At 36.7% G+C, this 22,944-nt stretch overlaps 1 protein-coding gene across 3 annotated transcripts in view; it reads right to left on the bottom strand.

Annotated features, from left to right (window-relative positions):
- The window catches only part of FER (FER tyrosine kinase), a 466,095-nt gene that overhangs the window by 421,373 nt on the left and 21,778 nt on the right, over positions 1-22,944 (bottom strand). For 2 of the 3 annotated variants that reach the window (XM_082651707.1, XM_082651709.1), the window contains exon 1: positions 1,822-2,205. In XM_082651707.1, coding sequence (XP_082507833.1) covers positions 1,822-2,028 — 207 coding nt within the window. In that variant the 5' untranslated portion in view covers positions 2,029-2,205. Of the gene's footprint in view, positions 1-1,821; positions 2,206-22,944 lie in introns of those variants that run through there. The other variant, XM_082651708.1, reaches the window with a different exon arrangement.

Genomic DNA, 22,944 nt, shown 5'->3' with positions numbered 1-22,944 from the left:
TGATCCCACATGCTGGGAAGCAACTAAGCCCATGTGCCACAACTACTGAGGCTGCGCTCTAGAGCCTGTGAGCCACAACTACTGAACCCATGTGCCACAACTACTGAACCCATGTGCCACAACTACTGAAGCCCGCCCACCTAGAGCCCGTGCTCCGCAACAAGAGAAGCCACGACAATGAGAAGCCCACGCACCGCAATGAAGAGTAGCGCCCACTTGCCGCAACTAAAGCCCGCGTGCAGCAATGAAGACCCAATGCAGCCAGAAATAAATAAATTTATTAAAAATAAAAGAATGAGGAAGCCCTTTTTAAAAAAAAATCATGCTATACACTTTAAACCTATACAGTGATGTATGTCAATTATATCTCAAAGAAACTGGGGGGAGAAAAAGAAGAAAAGACCAGTTTATAGGGTCAGATAACTCCAATAAAGCTCAGGAACTGGAGAAATCTAAATGAAGAAAAAGGAGAGGGCACCGAAACAGAAGGATTGATTCAGTCTATATAAGGAACAGCCAGAATTCTAGTTCCTATTGCTCAGCCCACAGACATGCAACTATTCTTCCCCCAGTGCAGAAGAAAACAAGAGGAAAAAATTAACCAGAGAGCTTTTGGACTCAGAGACACCAGGCAGCTTACCAAAAACAGGAGGATTAACTAAAATATGACTCTTTGAACACTCAATCTACTTTCCCTATCTATTCCTATAACATAGCAGAGTAGTCAAACAAAATACAGGACACCAGTTAAATTTGAATTTCAGATAAAAAATAAATAATTTGTAGTGTATGCATTTCTCAAATATTGTACGCAAATTTAACTGGTGTTCTATATTTTAATTTGCTACATCTGGCAACCCTACCTTCAGACTAGAGACTAGAGAATGGTTCTTTGGGGAATCTCATTGGCCCAGGAAAGGATGTTAAAGATATGAACATTAGGAGTTCTCAGCAACATCACAGATCTTTACCTGATCACACATACCACATACACACATTCCCCATAAGAAACAGAGTTTCTTCTACAATTTACTCAAATCCTAAGACCCATGAGTGCAAGAAACACACTAATTTTTTTAACTTTCCAAGTAAGGTAAAAAAAAATTTTAACTTTGAATAAATATAGTGAAGTGTGAAGTAAGACAATGAAAATAAACAGAGCGAAAATCCAAAACTATTAAGGTGTGTAATATTTCATATTTTATGCCTTCAAAGGATAATTAGCAGTGAAATTTTGGCCTTTATTTTTATAGCCCTTATTTTTAAATTTTATACTTTATAATCTTGGAGCTAAAAAACCATATTGTTTATCCAAAGGATTTTTATGTGTGATTAAATCATCAATATATTAGTATTTTAGTAATGAAATGACAGCAGAGAATACCTACATGTTAAAATACTCCATGTGATTCACTATACAAATGATTCACAGAAGAATGCAGGGAAGGTGGGTTATAATGAAAGTTTGTGTCAAAAGAAGAAAACAGCGGGGCTCAAGGAACCCAAGGAGGTAGGGTAATAAAGAAAACGAAATTTGTAAGAAGGGTTCTCAAACCTAACTAATCATTAGAATAATCTGGACATCTATTGGAAAAAAGGATTTCAAAGTTCAAAAATTTCAGACCTACTGACTCGGAATATCAGGAGCTGGGCCCAAATTTTACAATTTTTGAAACTTTCCCCATGAGATTCTGATAATCAGAAAGATTTTGGAAGATTTTAGAATGCTGACTTAGGTACGCTTATTCAATAGTATGATCTATTTGCCTTAAGGACAACTATGATGCTATAGACAATAAATGATGAAATCATTCTTCTTACCTTGGATACATTGCTGACATAATTCATTTGGATAGTACTTTCCTTATCAACTTGATTACAAAGGTTCTGTAAAGTAGATGCATATTCTTTATCACTTTTTATTCTCAGGGCCATAAATTTCTTCACTGTTTCCAGTAACCGTAATTCCCAGTCTTGCAATTTTAACACAGCTTCATGTGAATTCTTCAGGTCACTCCCAAACCCCATTTTTGTAAAGCACTGTCTTATCCTCCACGCTGCACAATTGAGCCGTCTAATCAGCACATATCTGTGTATGTAAACAGAAGAAAAGAATCTTAAATCAAAAGGAAATTAGTCTTCAAAGCAAAGTTATGGCCCATTCTTTTTAGAGTAAAAAAAAAAAAATCACTATAACTGAATGCTTTCCCCCAAAAATCAGGAACAAGATGAGAATGTCCAATCTCACCACTTCTATTCAACACTGTAATGAAGGTTCCAGTCAGTACAATGAAATAAGTGAAATAATTTCCAATGAATTTGGAATGGAAGAAGTAAAACTATATTTATTTGCAGATGACATGACATATATAGAAAATCCTAAGAAATACAATTTTTAAAGTATTAGAACTAATAAATGAGCTCAGTAAGATTACAGGGTACAAGATCAATATACAAATATCAACTGTATTTCTATATATTAGCAAAGATCAATCTGAAAACAAAATTTAAAAAATATTCCAAAACAATTCCATTTACAACAGCATCAAAAAGAATAAAATATTTAGGAATAAATTTTACAAAATAAATACAAAACTTTACTCTTAAAATTATAAAATATTGTTGAAAAAAATTAAAGATGACCTAAATAAATGGAAAGACTCATGTTAATGGATCCAAAAGACTTAATATTAAGAAAGCAACTGCCCAACTTGTTCTACAAACTTAACTCAATCCATATGAAAATCTAAGCTTTTTTTTTTTGCAGAAATTGACATGCTAATCTTAAAACTTACAAAGAAATGCAAGGAAGCCAGAATAACCAAATAAATAAACAAACAAACCAAAACACCCTGAAGAAAAAGAACAAAGCTGGAGGACTCAGACTTCACTGCCAAGTCCATTCAATGGAGGAAAAAAAACTCTTTTCTACTAAAGATGCTGGGAAAATTGGATTCCACATGCAAAATAGTTAAGCAGGATGTCTCCTTAGACCATACACAAAAAATTAAATCTAAAGGAATCACAGATCTAAATATCAGAGCTAAAACTATAAAACTCTCAGAAGAAAATATAGTAGTAAATCTTCGTGACCTTTGTCCAGGCAATGGTTTCTAAATATGACAACAAAAGTGCAAGCAACAAAATAAAAATATGTAAATTTGTTTTCATCAAAATTAAAAACTTCTGTACTTTGAAGGCCACCATCAAGTAACTGATAAGACCACAGAATGGGGAAAATATTTACAAATCATATATCTCATCAGGGACTTTTATCTGGATTATATAAAGAATTCTTACAACTCAATAATAACAAGACAAACCAATTAAAAATGGGCAAAAGATCTGAGTAGACATTTCTCCAAATAAGATTTACAGACGTCCACTAAGCACATGAAAAGATGTTCAATATCATTAGCCATTAGGAAAATACCAATCAAAACCACAATGAGATACCATTTCACACCACTAAGATGTCCATAATCAAAAAGACAGATAATATCAAGTGTTGGAGACTGTGAAGAAATTAGAACCATCAGATACTGGTGGTGTAAATGTAAAATGGATGGTTCCTCAAAACTTAAACACAGAGTTATTATATATGACCCAGAAATTCCACTCTTAGGTATGTACCCAAGAGAAATAAAAACATATGCCCACACAAAAACTTGTGCATGAATATTCGAGCAGAATTATTCATAATAGTCACAAAGGGGAACAACCCAAATGTTCATCAACTGATGAATGGATAAATAAAACAATGTATCCACAAGATGAAATTGGCAACAGTAATGAATGAAATGTTGAAACAAGCTACAGCATGGATAAACCTTGTAAACATGCTAAGTGAAAGAAGCCAAACACAAAAGACTGACATGTTGTGCTGTCTTCTTATATGAAATGTCCAAAATCTATTTTTAGAGGCATAAATCAAATTAGTATTGACTAGAGCTGGCAAATTTGTGAAGAAATGAGGAGTGACTGCTAACGGGTACTGGATTTCCTTTTGGAGTGAGTAGAGAGCTCTAAAATTGATTGTGGTAATGGTTGCACAACTCTGTGAACAGAATAAAAACCATTCAATTGTACAGTTTAAATGGGTGAATTCTTCAGCATGTGAGTTATAGCTCAAAGTTGTTAAAAAAAATCTCTGCAGTATAACTTATAATCATCTAAAGGTCAGTTATCAGACACCCCAAAGTTATTCCTGCTTGTTTGCTATAAAGCCCAAGAACTATGATAGAATTTATTTTCCCCTCCAGTCTCCTAGAATTTCAAGCAGTGAATCTTTTAGGGTCAGTTAGAAAAAATAAAGAAACACATCTTTTATTTTTAAGTCTGGCTCATCATATCAGAAGTCAATTTAATTCAGCTGAAATCCTCTAACCTATACAGAAAAATAAGAAAAGGTTTCTCTCTCTAAGCTCAGTGATACCATCTAAAGAGATGGTAAAAATGTGTGGGTTTTCCAAATAGAAAACAAATTCCAATATTTTCCCAACTGAAAACTGTCTGGTTTTATGATCAAACAAGTAGAGCGGGAAAAAGGTTGTGGAAAAATGTACTCCATCAAGGTTTCCAAAGTTGCAAGCAGGACACTAAATGAACCTTAACATAAATAAGTCAATAAAAGTAATTGACTTATTCACTTTAATATCAAGTAGGATAATTCCAGTTTATTCACTTTGTAGATAGTAGCTTTAAAAAATTTACTTTGATATACTGTACCTTTATGGGTCACAAAAAAGAACATTTTTCTGTTATTTTACTTATAGCTCAACTAAGTCTCAGTGAAGATATACTCTATCTCATACCATGTTTTCAATGGAAGAATACAAAGAAAGGTGAAATGTTTCGCTTTTTTTTTTAAAACTATATCGGAGATTGTGGTTCATTTTATTCTGTAGCTTGGAATAAACATCACTTCTGCTTCTAAATGCATCTAGCTGCGGTCAAAGCTTTGACAATAGTTTTTTTCTCTCATTATTAGGAATTTCAAAAGGATTATGAAGAGCTTAGATGAATAAAAAGGGAAACAATCTGGCAGCTATCTGAGAAACACTCCAACCCACCCTAAGGGCTTATTTATGTACACCAGTATTCTAGGTCAGGGTGAATATAAAATAATTTAATACATGGTACCACTCCTTGAGGAATCACAAATAATAAAAATTTTTAAAAACAGCTCCATAATTAACTGATTATGTCTAATTATTAAATTCGTAGAGATTATAAATACTTTAAGGAATTAAAGGGAATGGTATCCTACAGATAATTTTTCCACAGATGTCAAATGATATACATAAGACTATTCAATTCAGTAGTGTTTGGAAGTTTTTTAAAAACTGGAAATATTAATTAAAAGGAACTGACTAGGTAAATTACAATCAAAGCTGCTGCAGTTGATTGTATTGATAACTGAGAAATCCTAGGGAGTACCATTCAAATCATAGTCTGTGTGAATCTGTTCAGTGTCCAACATTCACAACCATATGTGGTAGATGTGATCATGGCATATTCATTCAGTGGAGTATCATTCAGCCCTAATATAAAAATGAGAAAACTTGTGTATTGATTGGGAAATATCATTAACAATTATTAATAGAAAAAAGTAAGATACAGAAGTTGGTATGCTTACATTGTGTAAAAAGGAGGAAAAATAATAAAAATTAAATTTACTTAAGTACATAAAATATTTCTAGAAGAACACACAGTGGCTGGGACACAGGAATGGGAAGGAGACTCTTCATTATATACTCTTTTGTACATTTGAATTTTGTTTTAAGTGAACATATTGCTATTACTTATTCAAAAATTAATTAAAGAATTTTTGAAGAGAAAAAGAAAAAATTAATGAAACCTGAAGTAATCCAGAAAAGTTTCCTAGAAATGGCAAGACATGAGTTAAGGTTGGAAAAACCATGATTTAGATAAAAAGGTTAAAAAGGAAATGTATTTCAGGAAGCAATATGGGGAATATAAGTGACTAGGGGGTGAAGTAAACCAAGAAATGTCTCCAAAATCAAGCTATATGTGGCAAGCAGTGGCAGACGGCATGCCAATTTACCTCTTGCTATTCTAACGTTAAGGGAACTAACAAGGCTCAAACTCCTTAACTGGTGTTTAAGGCAAAATAACAAGATCATGAATGTGATGTTTTAAATGGTTAGTTTGCTGGTGCTAGTTACGCAAGTGTGTTCAGTTGGTGAAATTTCATAAAGCTGAGCGTCTGTGATTTGTGCACTTTTCTATATGTATGTTATAGTTAATTTAAAAAGAGACATAGAGATAGAGTTTAATCTGGAAGCTAGGTATAAAATAGCTTGAAGACAGCAAAAACATAAAATGAGACATAAGAAGGCAAATTAATAAGTCACTACAGTTATACAGCTTGAGAAATGAGGATCTATAATTGACAATGTCAGTGAGAGTTAAGACCAAAGAGGCTTGACCTGGTAAATGGATTTAAAGAAAAGAGAGACAGATGATACAATGATAATTTCAAGGCTTTAATAATAAATGATGACAATATCAATAGAAATGGAAGAATGAGAATACGGAGCTACTTTAAAGAAAATACATTCATTTCAGCAGGAAATAAATGCTTAGGTAAAATACAAGGCTAAGGATACAAAGTTGAGAGTCAGCTGCTTAAAGGTGATAAAACCAATAGATTGAATGTTGACAGAAAAGCAGAGAATTACAAGGACAAAGCCCATGAGAATGTATCAATGGAGGAACTAGAAGAAGAAAAGCCAAAGGGTAGAGATTAAGTAAGCAAAAAAGAGGTTTGACAGAGTTACAGATGATGGGATATAAAAGAAGTTATTAGCAATGCCGAATGTCAGAGAGAGATGTGAAAACTGCAAAAAGTCATTATTGGAATTTTCAGGTAAAGCCAGTATAGTAAAAGAAGTACTTCAGAAGCTCCTACCACCAATAACTAATAAAAAGAACAAAAACTGTTAAGAAAAAACAAAAATTTAAACATATCATCAGCAAATAAAGGAGTAAAACTTTATGCCACAAGTTTCACAGCATAGTTTCAAAGGAAAAAGAGAGAAAATTCTGGTGCTCTAGGCAGCATGGAAATGTGCCCAACGCTACCCCTCAACTTTCAGAAGATATCCCAAGGAAGAAGAATTAACAAAATCCTGAGAATTCACACTGGATACTCCAAGATGAAAAGAAGCAGCATACACTGAACAGACCAACCTAGGGAAAAATCAAGAAAATAACTAAAGGAATATTATTAAGCCATAAAAAGAAACGAAACTGAGTTATTTGTAGTGAGGTGGGTGGACCTAGAGTCTGTCATACAGAGTGAAGTAAGTCAGAAAGAGAAAAACAAATACCATATGCTAACATAAATATACAGAATCTAAAAAAAAAATGGTTCTGAAGAACCATAGGGAATGATAAGCTGGGAAGAAGTGAGAGAGTGGCATGGACATATATACACTACCAAATGTAAAACAGATAGCTAGTGGGAAGCAGCCACAGAGCACAGGGAGATCAGCTCGGTGCTTTGTGACCACCTAGAGGGGTGGGATAGGGAAGGCGGGAGGGAGACACAACAGGGAGGGGATATGGGGATATATGTATTCGTATAGCTGATTCACTTTGTTATACAGCAGAAACTAATACAACAATGTAAAGCAATTATACTCCAATAAAGATGTTAAAAAAAAAAAAAGAAAAGAAAAGAACTAAAGAAAGAAGCTTCTCTGTACCAAGACAGGACCTCAGAAAAATGCAGGGAGGGCAGCCTTGGCTTGCCATTTTCCAGGGCTCTATGAAGAACTGGTGGATGAAATTAAATCCAGAAGTACAGGATGTTTAATGGAATCTCATAAGAGAGAGTAAATCTCAGGGCCCCCAACAAGGCCAAACTCAGTCCCAGCCAATACCTCCCCACCCCTCTATCGCCATGCTCATATGACAAATAAACCAAAATTAAAAGTAAAACCTAGGAATTCCCTGGTGGCGCAGTGGTTAAGAATCCGCCTGCCACTGCAGGGGACACGGGTTCGAGCCCTGGTCCAGGAAGATCTCACATGCCGTGGAGCAACTAAGCCCATGCACCACAACTACTGAGCCTGCGCTCTAGAGTCCGCGAACCACAACTATTGAGCCCGCATGCCACAACTACTGAGTCCATGCACCTAGAGCCCGTGCTCTGCAACAAGAGAAGCCGCCACAATGAGAATCCCGCGCATCACAACGAAGAGTAGCCCCTGCTCGATGCAACTAGAGAAAGCCTGTGTGCAGCAATGAAGACCCAATGCAGCCAAAAATTAAAAATAAATTTAAAAAAAAAAGTAAAACCGGGCTTCCCTGGTGGCGCAGTGGTTGAGAGTCCGCCTGCCGATGCAGGGGACACGGGTTCGTGCCCTGGTCTGGGAAGATCTCACATGCCGCGGAGCTGCTGGGCCCGTGAGCCATGGCTGCTGAGCTTGCGCGTCCGGAGCCTGTGCTCCGCAATGGGAGAGAGGTCGCGACAGTGAGAGGCCCGCGTACCGCAAAAAAGAAAAAAAAAAAAAAAAGTAAAACCTAGCTTCTGACCCAAACAAGATGGCATAGACCATTTTTCCCAGCTCAGCCCCACAAAACACAACTATAAACACTGAAAATAGCAAAAGAGACGACCAAAGAATAACTCTGAGAGGTAGAAAAGGGAAACTCCTTTGGCCCTAGGACTGGAAGAACAGCACAGAAGCAGGGTATCTTGTACCCCCCTCACCAAACAGAAAACGGTCATCCATTTCTGACTTTTCCCAACTTCCAGTCTGGGAACAAAAGGCAGTCCGTGTAGGCTAACTCCTCCCAGGATCTGACAAGAGTCCCTCTGACTACATCAGGCAAGCCAGACACCACCAGCAAGGGAGACAGATTATGAGCCTCACCAAAAACAAACAGCCAGGGGAAGCATTCTCCTTCCCTGATAGGCCTGAGAATCCCATTTTCTGCCAAGAGAAACGGAACTAGGCAGGAAGAACCAGCAAGAGAGATCCAGCAACAGCAAGCAGCCCAGTCAGAAAGCCTCCCTGTCCCCACAGGTCCAAGGATCACCTTTCCCACCCAGAAACACCAGAGCAGGTACACAGAACTGGCAAAAGGGACCCAGCTCTAGCAAGAGGTTCAGTCCAGGAAGCTCCTTGTTCTCTGCGAGTCCAAGATTCTCCTTTCCTGACCAGAGACTGTAGGGCAGCTAGGGGGCATGGTAAAGAAATCCTATCTCACCCCTTCTCTAACCAATAGACATCTAGTACTGCTCAGCCTAAGAAAAATGTCTTCTACTCCCTCAAGCAGCACCACCACCATCAAGAATCAGTGGGAGCCCTAGTGATACCAGATAAAGCAAACCAAAATAACAGCACACTCAAAATTAAACTGTCACTGGAACCACAGCCCACAAAAATAGGCCAAGAACTGCATGTTAAATCTAACCAGAGTGACTGACTGCCTGTAAAAATAAAAGATTGAAATAGGCTATTGAAATAGAGTCTCCTAACATAATAGATAAAATATCTAGGCTTCAATTGAAAATCACCTGTCATATCAAGAACCAAGAAAAATAATCACAAGTTAAAAAAGAAAAGACAATCAACTTATGCCAACAACAAGATGAATCAGATGTTGGAATTATCAGAAAATGATTTTAAATCAGCCATCATAGAAATGCTTCAACAATTGATCACAAATTCTCTTAAAACAAATGTAAACCAACAATTACAAATTCCCTTAAAACAACTGTAAAATTAGAAAATCTAAGCAAAAAATAGAAGTTATTAAAAAACATGGAAATTATAGAACTAAAAAATATAGTAACAGGAATAAAAAACTCACTAGATGAGCTCAACAGTAGACAACAAAGGATACAATCAGTGAATGTAAGAAAGAGGAATAGAATTCAACCAATCCAAACAACATTGAGAAAATATACAGAAAATAAGAAGAAGAATAAGCAAAGCCTCAGGGACCTGCAGGACAATAACAGAAGACCCAACATTTGTATCGTCTGAGTTTCAGAAGGAGAGAAGAAAGTAGGGCTGAAAGAGTATTCAAAAAAATATGTCCAACTTGGTGAATGAGAAATCAAGACAGTGTGGTATTAGTAGAGGATAGACAGTAGATGAATGGAACAGAATAAAGAACCCAGAAATAGACCCACATAAATATGCTCAACTATTTTTTGACAAAGGTCCAGAAGCAATTCAATGAAGGAAAACTAGCCTTTTCAATAAATGGTACTGGAGTAATTGGATATCTATAGGCCAAAAACAGAAAAAAAAGAATGAACTCTGACCTAACACCTTACACAAAAATTAATTCAAAAACTTAAACATAAACGTAAAACTGCAAAACTTCTATGAAAAAAGAAACAGAAGGAAATCTTCAGGATCTAAAGCTAGGCAAAGTTCTTAGACTTGAAACAAAAAAACACAATCCAGGGCTTCCCTGGTGGCGCAGTGGTTGAGAGTTCGCCTGCCGATGCAGGGGACACGGGTTCGTGCCCCGGTCCGGGAAGATCCCACATGCCGCGGAGCGGCTGGGCCCGTGAGCCATGGCCGCTGAACCTGCGCGTCCGGAGCCTGTGCTCCGCAAAGGGAGAGCCCACAACAGTGAGAGGCCCGCGTACCGCAAAAAAAATTAATTAATTAATTAAATTTAAAAAAAACACAATCCATACAAGGAAAAATTGATAAATTGGGCTTATCAAAAGTAAAAAGGTTGCCCTGTGAAAACCCATGAGAAGATGAGAAAAAGACAGGCTATGGACTGGGAGAAAATATTTGCAAACCACATATCTGACAGAGAACTAGTACCTAGAATTCATAAAACCTCTTAAAATTCAACATTTAAAAACAACAACAATCCAACTAGAAAATGAGCAGAAGACATGAACAGACATTTCACAGAAAAGGATATAAAAATGGCGAATGAGCACACAAAAAGATGTTCGACATAAATTAGCCTTCAGGGAAATGCAATTAAAACCACATGGAGATACCACTACATACCTATCAGAATGGCTAAAATAAAATATAATGACAAGACCAAACACTTGTAAGGATATGGAAAAAGTGCATCATTCATTTGTTGCTGGTTAGTAGACAAAAAATGGTACAGCCACTCTGGTGTCTTATAAAACTAAACATTCAACTACCATATGACCCAACAATTGCACTCTTGGACATTTATGCCATAGAAATGAAAACATATGTTCACACAAAAACCTGTACACAAATGTTCATAGCAGCTTTATTTGTAATAGCCAAAAGCTGGAATCAGCACAGGGATCCTTCAACAGGTGAATGCATACCATGGAATACTACCCACATTAAAAAGGAACAGTCTATCAACACAGACAACAACTAGCACGAATCTTCAGGAATCCTGCTGAACGAAAAAAGCCAACCCCACAAAGTTATATACTGTATGATTCCATTTATATAACATTCTTGAAGTGAAAAAATTTTGGGAAAAGGACAGATTAGGGGTAGCCAGGGTTTAGGGCCTGCAGAGTGGAAAAGGGAGGTAAGAATGGTTATAGAAGGAGGATACAAGGGATTCTAGTAGTGTTGGAACTGTTCAGTACCTTGATGGTAGTGGTGGATACATGAATCTAGACAAGTAATAAAATGTTACAGAACTTAACATACACACAACAAAGGAGTACAATTAAAACTGGAGAAATATGAATAAGATTAGTGGATTATGTCAATGTTGATATCCTGGTTGTCACAGTTTTGCAAAATGTTACCATGAGGGGAAACTAGACCAAATGTACAAGGAATTATTATTTCATACAATTGCGTATTAATCTACAATTACCTCAAAAGAAATTTCAATTTAAAAAAAAAGTAATGCCCAGACCTCAAACTACAGGTCGGGGGAAGAACAATAACGTGGAGAGGGTGTCACAAATTTAGCTACATTCTTCCACAAGTAATAGAGCAAAAGCTGCCTATGTCAACCATAAGGAAGATGAAAAAAGAAATTACAAGGAAATTATACAATCATACTGTAGCCAAAAATTACAAAGAGAGAGATAGAGCAAGCAGGCGGGGGTACAATACAGACTGATTTGTAATATAAGTTCCAATTGGGCAAGGAATTACTCTGATCTCTTCCCCCACTATCATCTCCAGTGCTTAAAACAGTGCCTTGCATATATAGTAGACAATAAAAATTTGTTAAATGAATTAACTGGTTGAGGCTACACAGCATTATACATGCATCTCCTCATGCCCTACAATCCCTACTTAGCCCTCTTCATTCTTTAGGATACTTAGTGATTCTAGGTATTAATTCTATTATTACTTGTAACATGAGGTATCAAATTTACAACCCTAACCTATAGGTTAAAATTCAAACTCCTTTGCCTGGTAATCCAAGCTGGCCCCAGACAGCCTTCCACCCTCAAACAACAGTACCACAGTTTTCTACCCTTAAATGTCTCATGATCATACCTCTGTAGCTTTGCAGATGTTGTTCCTTCAGTCTAAATGTTTTTATCCCTTGCCTGCCTGCAGAATTTTCAACAACTAAACTGTAAAGTTGTTTTCTCTGTGAAACCTTCTCTGACCATCCCCACAACCATAATTACCCAGTCCAACTTCGGTGTTCCCTTTTCTCAGATCTCAGGGATCATGTATGTACCTGTGATTAATATAACACCTCTCATAGTATATTTTAATTATTTGTTCAGGTATATTTCTCCCATCAAACTACAATATACATGAAAATAAGAATATTACAGAGTTTTCACTTTTATAACACTGGGGCTAAAATTACTATCCATATACAGTAGGTATTCAATTTATTATAAATAATTGCAAGAGAAAACCCATTTTTTAAAAGATTTGCAAATGAGATTTTAAAATAAGAATTTCTATAATTTAGTGGATACTGAGTACAAATCAGGCAGAAATAGAGTATTATACAAAACTACAGGCATGTCATTAGCAAAGATGTCTATTTTAAGATAGCATCTTTTAAAATACACATCTTTTTAAAAGGCAAAACTAATAAATAGCATCTTTCTTAAAAGGTAAAACTAGTAAAAGTCCTAAAAACATTATTGACTATTTAAATTTATTTAAATCTTTCTTATTTAATGGCATTCAGCTTGGTATTTAGGATCAAGTGAGTTATGCTGAGTTTTCAATTCACCATAAATAGTGATTAAAAACTTTAAAAGAACCATTAAAAACTGCCATATTTTCAAAAATTAGAATTTCATCCTGTATAAAATAGATCTATAAATACATACTTCTTAAACAAAAATGGACACTATTTAATACCAAAATATAAAACAGATAACTAGTTTCCTTGACAGGACAATAGAATTCCCATGGTACTTCTTATAAATATAAGGGTATAGGCAAGTATTTCTTCTAAAATGCCTCTTGTTTTTCAACTTTTGGCTCCACAATTTTTTTACATCCTGGAAACTTTTTTACATTCTCCAAATATACAGAGAAAATACTGCTTTTATATAGCATAAAGAAACTTTAATCTGTACTGAATACTTCCAAGTAAGGAAAATTTATGTTAACACAGATGATATATTGTTGTCACAAATATTTCTTTAATCATTTCATTTTTTAACATTGAAAATAAATTCAAATATACCACAAAGGTATGCTTACATAGAAAAATCAAAAAATAAGTGAATAAAAGCTGTGCCATAGAAACAGGAAATCTTTCATTCTTTCTCCAAGACAAATTTTCATAAGCTGACAAGAAATTTAATAGGAAGATGGCAGAGTAGAAGGACGTGCTCTAACTCCCTCGTGTGAGGACACCGGAATCACAACTAGCTGCTGGACAATCATAGACAGGAAGACACTGGAACTTACCAAAAAAGATACTCCACATCCAAAGACAAAAGAGAAGGCACATTGAGATGGCAGGAGGGGCACAATCACAGTAAAATCAAATCAACAACTGCTGGGTGGGTGACTCACAGGCTGGAGAACCTTTATACCACAGAAGTTCACCCACTGGACAGAAGGTTCTGAGCCCCACGTCAGGCTTCCCAACCTGGGGGTCTGGCAACAGGAGGAGTAATTCCTAGAGAATCATACTTTGAAGGCTAGTGGGATTTGATTGCAGGACTTTGACAGGACTGTGGGAAACAGAGACTCCACTCTTGGAGGGCACACACAAAGCAGTGTGCACATTGGGACCCAGGGGAAGGAGCAGTGACCCCAGGGGAGACTGAACCAGACCTACCTGCTAGTGTTGGAGGGTCTCCTGCAGAGGCGGGGTGGGGGGGCTGTGGCTCACCGTGGGGACAAGGACACTGGCAGCAGAAGTTCTGGGAAGTACTCCTTGGCGTGAGCCCTCCCAGAGTCTGTCATTAGCCCCACCAAAGAGCCCAGGTACACACCAGTGTTGGGTTGCCTCAGGCTAAACAACCAACAGGGAGGGAACCCAGCCCCACCCCCATCAACAGACAAGCAGATTAAAGTTTTACTGAGCTCTGCCCACCAGAGCAAGACTGAGCTCTACCCACCACAAGTCCCTCCCATCAGGAAGCTTGCACAAACCTCTTAGATAGGCTCATCCACCAGACGGCAGACAGCAGAAGAAAGAAGAACTACAATCCTGCAGCCTGTGGAACAGAAACCACATTCACATAAAGATAGACAAGATGAAAAGGCAGAAGCCTATGTACCAGATGAAGGAACAAGATAAAACCCCAGAAAAACAACTAAATGAAGTGGAGATAGGTAACCTTCCAGAAAAGGAATTCAGAATAAGGATAGTGAAGATGACCCAGGACCTCGGAAAGAGAATGGAGGCAAAGATGGAGAAGACGCAAGAAATGTTTAACAAAGACCAGGAAGAATTAAAGAACAAACAAACAGAGATGAACCATACAATAACTGAAATGAAAACTACACTAGCAGGAATCAATAGCAGAATAACTGAGGCAGAAGAACAGATAAGTGACCTGGAAGACAGAATGGTGGAATTCACTGCTGCAGAACAGAATAAAGAAAAAAAATTAAAAGAAATGAAGACAGCCTAAGAGGCCTCTTGGACAACATTAAATGCAACAACATTCGCATTATAGGAGCCCCAGAAGGAGAAAAGAGAGAGGAAAGACCATAGAAAATATCTGAAGAGATTATGGTTGAAAACTTCCCTAACATGAGAACGGAAATAGCCACCCAAGTGCAGGGAGTGCAGTGAGTCCCATACAGGATAAACCCAAGGAGAAACACGCCAAGACACATAGTAATCAAATTGGCAAAAATTAAAGACAAAGAAAAATTATTGAAAGCAGCAAAGGAAAAATGACAAAAAACATACAAGGGAACTCCCATAAGGTTAACAGCTGATTTCTCAGCAGAAACTCTACAAGCCAGAAGGGAGTGGCATGATATACTTAAAGTGATGAAAGGGAAGAACCTACAACCAAGATTACTCTACCCGGCAAAAATCTCATTCAGATTCAATGGAGAAATCAAAAGCTTTACAGACAAGCAAAACCTAAGAGAATTCAGCACCACCAAACCAGCTCTACGGCAAATGCTAAACGAACTTCTCTAAGTGGGAAACAGAAGAGAAGAAAACAACCTACAAAAACAAACACAAAACAATTAAGAAAATGGTCATAGGAACATACATTTCAATAATTACCTTAAACGTGAATGGATTTAATGCTCCAGCCAACAGAAAGACACAGGCTTGCTGAATGGATACAAAAACAAGACCCATATATATGCTGTCTACAGGAGACCCACTTAAGACCTAGAGACACATACAGACTGAAAGTAAGGGGATGGAAAAAGATTTTCTGTGCAAATGGAAATCAAAAGAAAGCTGGAGTAGCAATACTCATATCAGATAAAATACACTTTAAAATAAAGAATGTTACAAGAGACAAGGAAGGACACTACATAATGATCAAGGGATCAATCCAAGAAGAAGATATAACAATTAAAAATATATATGCACCCAACATAGGAGCACCTCAATACATAACGCAACTGCTAACAGCTATAAAAGAGGAAATCGACAGTAACAAAATCATAGTGGGGGACTTTAACACCTCACTTACACCGATAGATAGATCATCCAAAATGAAAATAAATAAGGAAACAGAAGCTTTAAATGACACAATAGACCAGATAGATTTAACTGATATTTATAGGACATTCCATCCAAAAACAGCAGATTACACTTTCTTCTCAAGTGCGCATGGGACATTCTCCAGGATAGATCACATATTGAGTCAGAAATCGAACCTCAGTAAATTTAAGAAAACTGAAATAATATCAAGCATCTTTTCTGACCACAACGCTAAGAGATTAGAAATGAATTACAGGGAAAAAAACGTAAAAAACACAGACACATGGAGGCTAAACAATACGTTACTAAGTAACCAAGAGATCATTGAAGATATCAAAGAGGAAATCAAAAACTACCTAGAGACAAATGACAAGGAAAACACGACGATCCCAAACCTATGGGATGCAGCAAAAGCAGTTCTAAGAGGGAAGTTTGCAGCTATACAAGCCTACCTCAAGAAACAAGAAAAATCTCAAATAATCAACCTAACCTTACACCTAAAGCAACTAGAGAAAGAAGAACAAACAAAACCCAAAGTTAGCCGAAGGAAAGAAATCATAAAGATCAGAGCAGAAATAAATGAAATAGAAACAAAGAATACAATAGCAAAGATCAATAAAACTAAATCCTGGTTCTTTGAGAAGATAAACAAAATTGATAAACCATTAGCCAGACTCATCAAGAAAAAGAGGTAGAGGACTCAAATCAATAAAATTAGAAATGAAAAAGAAGTTACAACAGACACCGCAGAAATACAAAGCATCCTAAGAGACTACTACAAGCAACTCTATGCCAATAAAATGGACAACCTGGAAGAAATGGACAAATTCTTAGAAAGGTATAACCTTCCAAGACTGAACCAGGAAGAAATGGAAAATATGAACAGACCAATCACAAGTAATGAAATTGAAACTGTGATTAAAAATCTTCCAACAAACAAAAGTCCAGGACCAGATGGCTTCACAAGTGAATTCTATCAAACATTTAGAGAAGAGCTAACACCCATCCTTCTCAAACTCTTCCAAAACATTACAGAGGAAGGAACACTCCCAAACTCATTCTATGAGGCCACCATCACCCTGATACCAAAACCAGACAAAGATACTACAAAAAAAGAAACTTATAGACCAATATCACTGATGAATATAGATGCAAAAATCCTCAACAAAATACTAGCAAACAGAATCCAACAACATGTTAATAGGATCATACTCCATGATCAAGTGGGATTTATCACAGGGATGCAAGGATTCTTCAATACATGCAAATCTATCAATGTCATACAGCATATTAACAAATTGAAGAAGTAAAACCATATGATCATCTCAATAGATGCAGAAAAAGGTTTTGACAAAATTCAACACCCATTTATGATAAAAACTCTCCAGAAAGTGGGCATACAGGGAACCTACCTCAACATAATAAAGGCCATATATGACAAACCCACAGCTAACATCATTCTCAATGGTGAAAAACTGAAAGCATTTCCTCTAAGATCAGGAACAAGACAAGGATGTCCACACTCACCACTATTATTCAACATAGTTTTGGAAGTCCTAGCCACGGCAATCAGAGAAGAAAAAGAAAAAAAAGGAATACAACTTGGAAAAGAAGAAGTAAAACTGTCACTGTTGGCAGATGACGTGATACAATACACAGAGAATCCTAAAGATGCCACCAGAGCTAATCAATGAATTTGGTACAGTTGCAGGATGCAAAATTAATGCACAGAAATTGCATTCCTATACACTAATGATGAAAAATCTGAAGGAGAAATTAAGAAACACTCCCATTTACCACTGCAACAAAAAGAATAAACCTACCTAGGGAGACAAAAGACCTGTATGCAGAAAACTATAAGACACCGATGAAAGAAATTAAAGATGATACCAACAGACAGAGAGATATACCATGTTCTTGGATTGGAAGAATCAATATTGTGAAAATGACTATACTAACCAAAGCAATCTACAGATTCAATGCAATCCCTATCAAATTACCAATGTCATTTTTTATGGAACTAGAACAAAAAATCTTAAAATTTGTATGGAAACACAAAAGACCCCGAATAGCCAAAGCAGTCTTGAGGGATAAAAACGCAGCTGGAGGAATCAGACTCCCTGACTTCAGACTATACTACAAAACTACAGTAATCAAGACAATATGGTACTGGCACAAAAACAGAAACACAGATCAGTGGACCAGGATAGAAAGCACAGCAATAAACCCACACACCCATGGCCAACTAATCTATGACAAAGCAGGCAAGGATATACAATGGAGAAAGACAGTCTCTTCAATAAGTGGTGCTGGGAAAACTGGACAGCTACCTGTAAAAGAATGAAATTACAACACTCCCTAACACCACACACAAAAATAAACTCAAAATGGATTAGAGACCTATATGTAAGGCTGGACACTATAAAACTCTTAGAGGAAAACATAGGAAGAACACTCTTTGACAAAAATCACAGCAAGACCTTTTTTGATCCACCTCCTAGAGTAATGGAAATAAAAACAAAAATAAACAAATGGGACCTAATGAAACTTCAAAGCTTTTGCACAGCAAAGGAAACCATAAACAAGACAGAAAGACAACCCTCAGAATGAGAGAAAATATTTGCAAATGAATCAATGGACAAAGGATTAATCTCCAAAATATATAAACAGCTCTTGCAGCTCAATATTAAGAAAACAAACAACTCAATCCAAAAATGGGCAGAAGACCTAAACAGACATTTCTCCAAAGAAGACATACAGGTGGCCAAGAAGCACATGAAAAGCTGCTCAACATCACTAATTATTAGAGAAATGAAAAGCAAAACTACAATGAGGTATCACCTCACACCAGTTAGAATGGGCATCATCAGAAAATCTACAAACAACAAATGCTGGAGAGGGTGTGGAGAAAAGTGAACCCTCTTGCACTGCTGGTGGGAATGTAAATTGATACAGCCACTATGGAGAACAGTATGGAGGTTCCTTAAAAAACTAAAACTAGAATTACCATATGATCCAGCAATCCCACTACTGGGCATATACCCAGAGGTAACCATAATTCAAAAAGACACATGCACCCCAATGTTCACTGCAGCACTATTTACAATAGCCAGGTCATGGAAGCAACCTAAATTCCCATCAACAGACGAATGGATAAAGAAAATGTGGTACATATATACAATGGAATATTACTCAGCCATAAAAAGGAACAAAATTGGGTCATTTGTTGAGACATGGAGGGATCTTGAGACTGTCATACAGAGTGAAGTAAGTCAGAAAGAGAAAAACAAATATCGTATATTAACGCATGCATGTGGAACCTAGAAAAATGGTACAGATGAACTGGTTTACAGGGCAGAAGTTGAGACACAGATGTAGAGAACAAACATATGGACACCAAGTGGGGGAAGCCGCAGGGAGGTGGGGATGGTGGTGTGATGAATTGGGAGATTGGGATTGACATGAATACACTGATGTGTATAAAATTGATGACTAATAAGAACCTGCTGTATAAAAAATTTAAATTTAAAATTTTTTTAAAAAAATTATAGAATTTGAATTTATACTCCTTGATTAATAAAACCCCTCCAAATCAGTTTATGGTTCAAGTTAGTTTATCAGAATATGTTTGTTCATTGATAAAGACTATAAAATCATTTGCCCAAATACAAAAATAATTACTTAACGGTATTTCTTACCTTTTATATTTTTCAATACTGACAGAAGTCAGAAACAGTGACTATGTGAACAAAGTCTTAAGCTGCTTGCAGCAAGACAGAAACAAAGTCACAAAAAGCCACCAAGTGTGCAAGTAATAACCACAGTTACAAAACAAAAAACTAACCTCACATGAATACAAAATGAGGTGCTTTTTCAGAAGCAGTTAAACAGGCTGGAATGAACAGTCACCAAAGTTTAATCACAAAGACAACATCATTCATTATCAGTTAATATATGCTGACCTTGACCACCTTACAGATATGGTATCTAAAACTCCTCCAACACTTTCCTTATTTCAAAGTGTTGCTTTAGCTTAATTTAAAATAAAAGTTAAATTCAACTGAAACAGCACTAGATTGGCCAGACAGCCTATGGGAACAGCATTAATAGATAATGATGTTTCATTGAGAGAGAACACTGAATAAAAGCTGTGTGAGGTTATAAACAAATGAACAACATGCTTGCTTTTAAATTAACTGGTTTTTTTTAATTTTAAAAATGTATTTGAAGAACTGATATTTAAAATTATTTGGACAGAGCAGGATTATTAACAGAATTTTTGTTTATTTGTTTTAAGCTATTATATAAATCAACAGGTATTTATTCAGTAACCATGGGAGAGATACTGTTAGGGATACAAATATAAATAAAATCCTGGATTACTGCCTTCAAACAACTTACTGTGTATTAAAAATAAATAGACAAGTTCACAGGTAACAATGACACAATTCATTCAGCGACAGAAGTGAGCACCTATTTGCCAGGCATATTTCTCAGTGCTGGGAATATCAAGATGCATAAAATTACAGCCCCTAGTCTCAAGAAGCTCACCACCTACTAGGATTAACAAATGTGGAAACAAACAAATGCCATATAATTAAACAGGTTCACAAATACAAATTGGTTATGAGCTCAGTGGGGATACAGGGGAAGTATGTACCACATTTCTAGAGACAATCAGGGAAGCCTTCACAGAATATAAAAGCCTGAGGTACAAAGTGCTACAAAGACACAGAGAAAGGAAAGAGTACAGCTGAGCAGAGTACTCAAAAAACCTTTATTAAGAAGAGAAGATCATTTCACAATTATATGTGTATCATGCCCTACACCTTAAACTTATACAATGTTATATGTCAATTATATTTCATTAAAGCTAGAAAAACTATTTTTAATCAAAAAAAATAATCTCTGGCAAGCCTTGAGGGATAGTCATGAAAGGAGCTCATGTACATGCATGTCTCTCTGCAAAGGTGTGTGTAGAGGTGGCTTTGGAAACAGTCCTGGGTTGAAATCCTAACTCTACCATTTCATAACTGTGTAACTGCGCATTTTAATTAACCTCCTAAGAGATCGGTTTTCTTATCTTTAAAATGGGGATAGTAATACCTAGTTTGCAGGGTTATTGTAAAGATTAGATGAGATAAAGTATTTAGTGTGTCCGGCTTTGGAGAGACATTAAAAAGCAGTCATTGCTAATAAAGCATGAGAGAGAGAGAGAACCCACACAAGAGAGAACATAGAAGAGCAAGTGATGGAGGAGGACTCCTTTCTAAATACAAGTTTGAACATAAGCAAGGATACACAGGCGGAAAAATGGGGAACATGTTTGCGAACCATGGCTAATTTGAAGGAAAACAGGGGAACAAAGTTAAAAGGATTAAGTGCACAATGCATACTAACTTGTATGCCCTAAATTCTCAAACTATAACTGTTATCCGGACACCTCTTGGCCTTTTAACTCTTCCTATATGATCAATTATTATAAAAGAGTTCAGTTTTCAAATTAAGGCCAAATTTTTTTTCCTTCAAGGAGAGTAACAATGTAGGGAGAAGTAAAAATAATTTCAAAATCCATGTGTACTTTCAAATGGGCTCATTAAAGGCACACATATACTAACAGAATGGCAACCAACAAGGTTTCATCAGATATAAATTATATGAACTAGGCCAAAGCCAGTCCCTACTCTGCAGTGAGAAAGCCTGTCAGAGAGCCCATATCAGGCCAAATTTGTGCCACTCTTTAAAACATGGAGGAAAGTCAATTTCATTCTTGACTTTTTTGTATAATTCCATCTTTTCCCAAAAGGCAAGGCCTAACTCCCACTCCTGTCCATCCTTCTCTACAGTCATGCTCCAACAAATCTGTTTTCTTCCTAAATTGTTCTTCTAGAATTCCATTCAGTTTGTAAATAAACTTCGCTAAATCTCTACCCTTTAATTCCCATCAGAAACCTGGTTCCCCCAAAACACAGGCTCTTACGTGGAGACTACACCTTCCCTACATTCCACCACCCACATCCATGGGGCTGGGGGGCGGGGGGAGCGGCAGGGGGGATGAGGGGTGGGTAACATTATCCTGATTCCCTAGTGCCATTATCAAATCACTGGTCTTCCAATCTTATTCAAAAATCTCTTCTCCTTTGAAATTTACACCATTCAGCTCTACCAGATTCTATTCCACCTTGCTGTTATTATTTCCATATCTGCCTCTCAGTCTCCACTTGCTCCCAATCTTATTCTCCAACCCAAGTCTTACCTTCATCCACGGAGATTTTAACCTCTGTAGTCTTTCTCTTCTCCAAAGATCCATTCAATCAAGTCCATTTCAACTACCCATTGCTACTGGCCATAATCTGAATCCAAAACTGTTTCATCTCTGCAATGGTAAATTTTACTATTCTAGTTCTAGACCATAACCTACTACCTTCCTACTCCTCTCTGGAGTCTAAACTGCTACTATACCTACTCTTTGACCTCAAAATGATCTCCAGTCACCCACTATTTCCTCTAAAATTTATCAGCTCCCCCTATATTCTCTCCCTTCTAGGGTAAGGATGTCACTTATCATCCAGAACTAGGGTACTTTTCAGAGTAAAATGAGGTGCTATTCTTCATTATGCCAGGACTACAGGTGTAAACCTGGTCTGTCCTAGACAAACTAGGACATAGAGCCCTCCTACTTCTTTCCCTACACACTGTGAATCAACTGACCTCCCTTAACTTTCTTTCTATTGTACTTGTCCTAAAAACCTCCAACTCTTAATCAATCCTTCTTTCTTCCCCCTAGCCACTTTTTTTTAAAGCTTCACTACCTCTTACTAGTATTTCAAGACTGTGCTAAGATCACCTCCA

This window comes from Grampus griseus (genome assembly GCF_964374135.1).
Source record: "Grampus griseus genome assembly, chromosome: 3".
In the NCBI taxonomy this organism is placed as follows: domain Eukaryota; kingdom Metazoa; phylum Chordata; class Mammalia; order Artiodactyla; family Delphinidae; genus Grampus; species Grampus griseus.
Note: the sequence above shows the minus strand (reverse complement) of the source record. Positions and strands in the feature narration are given on the sequence as shown.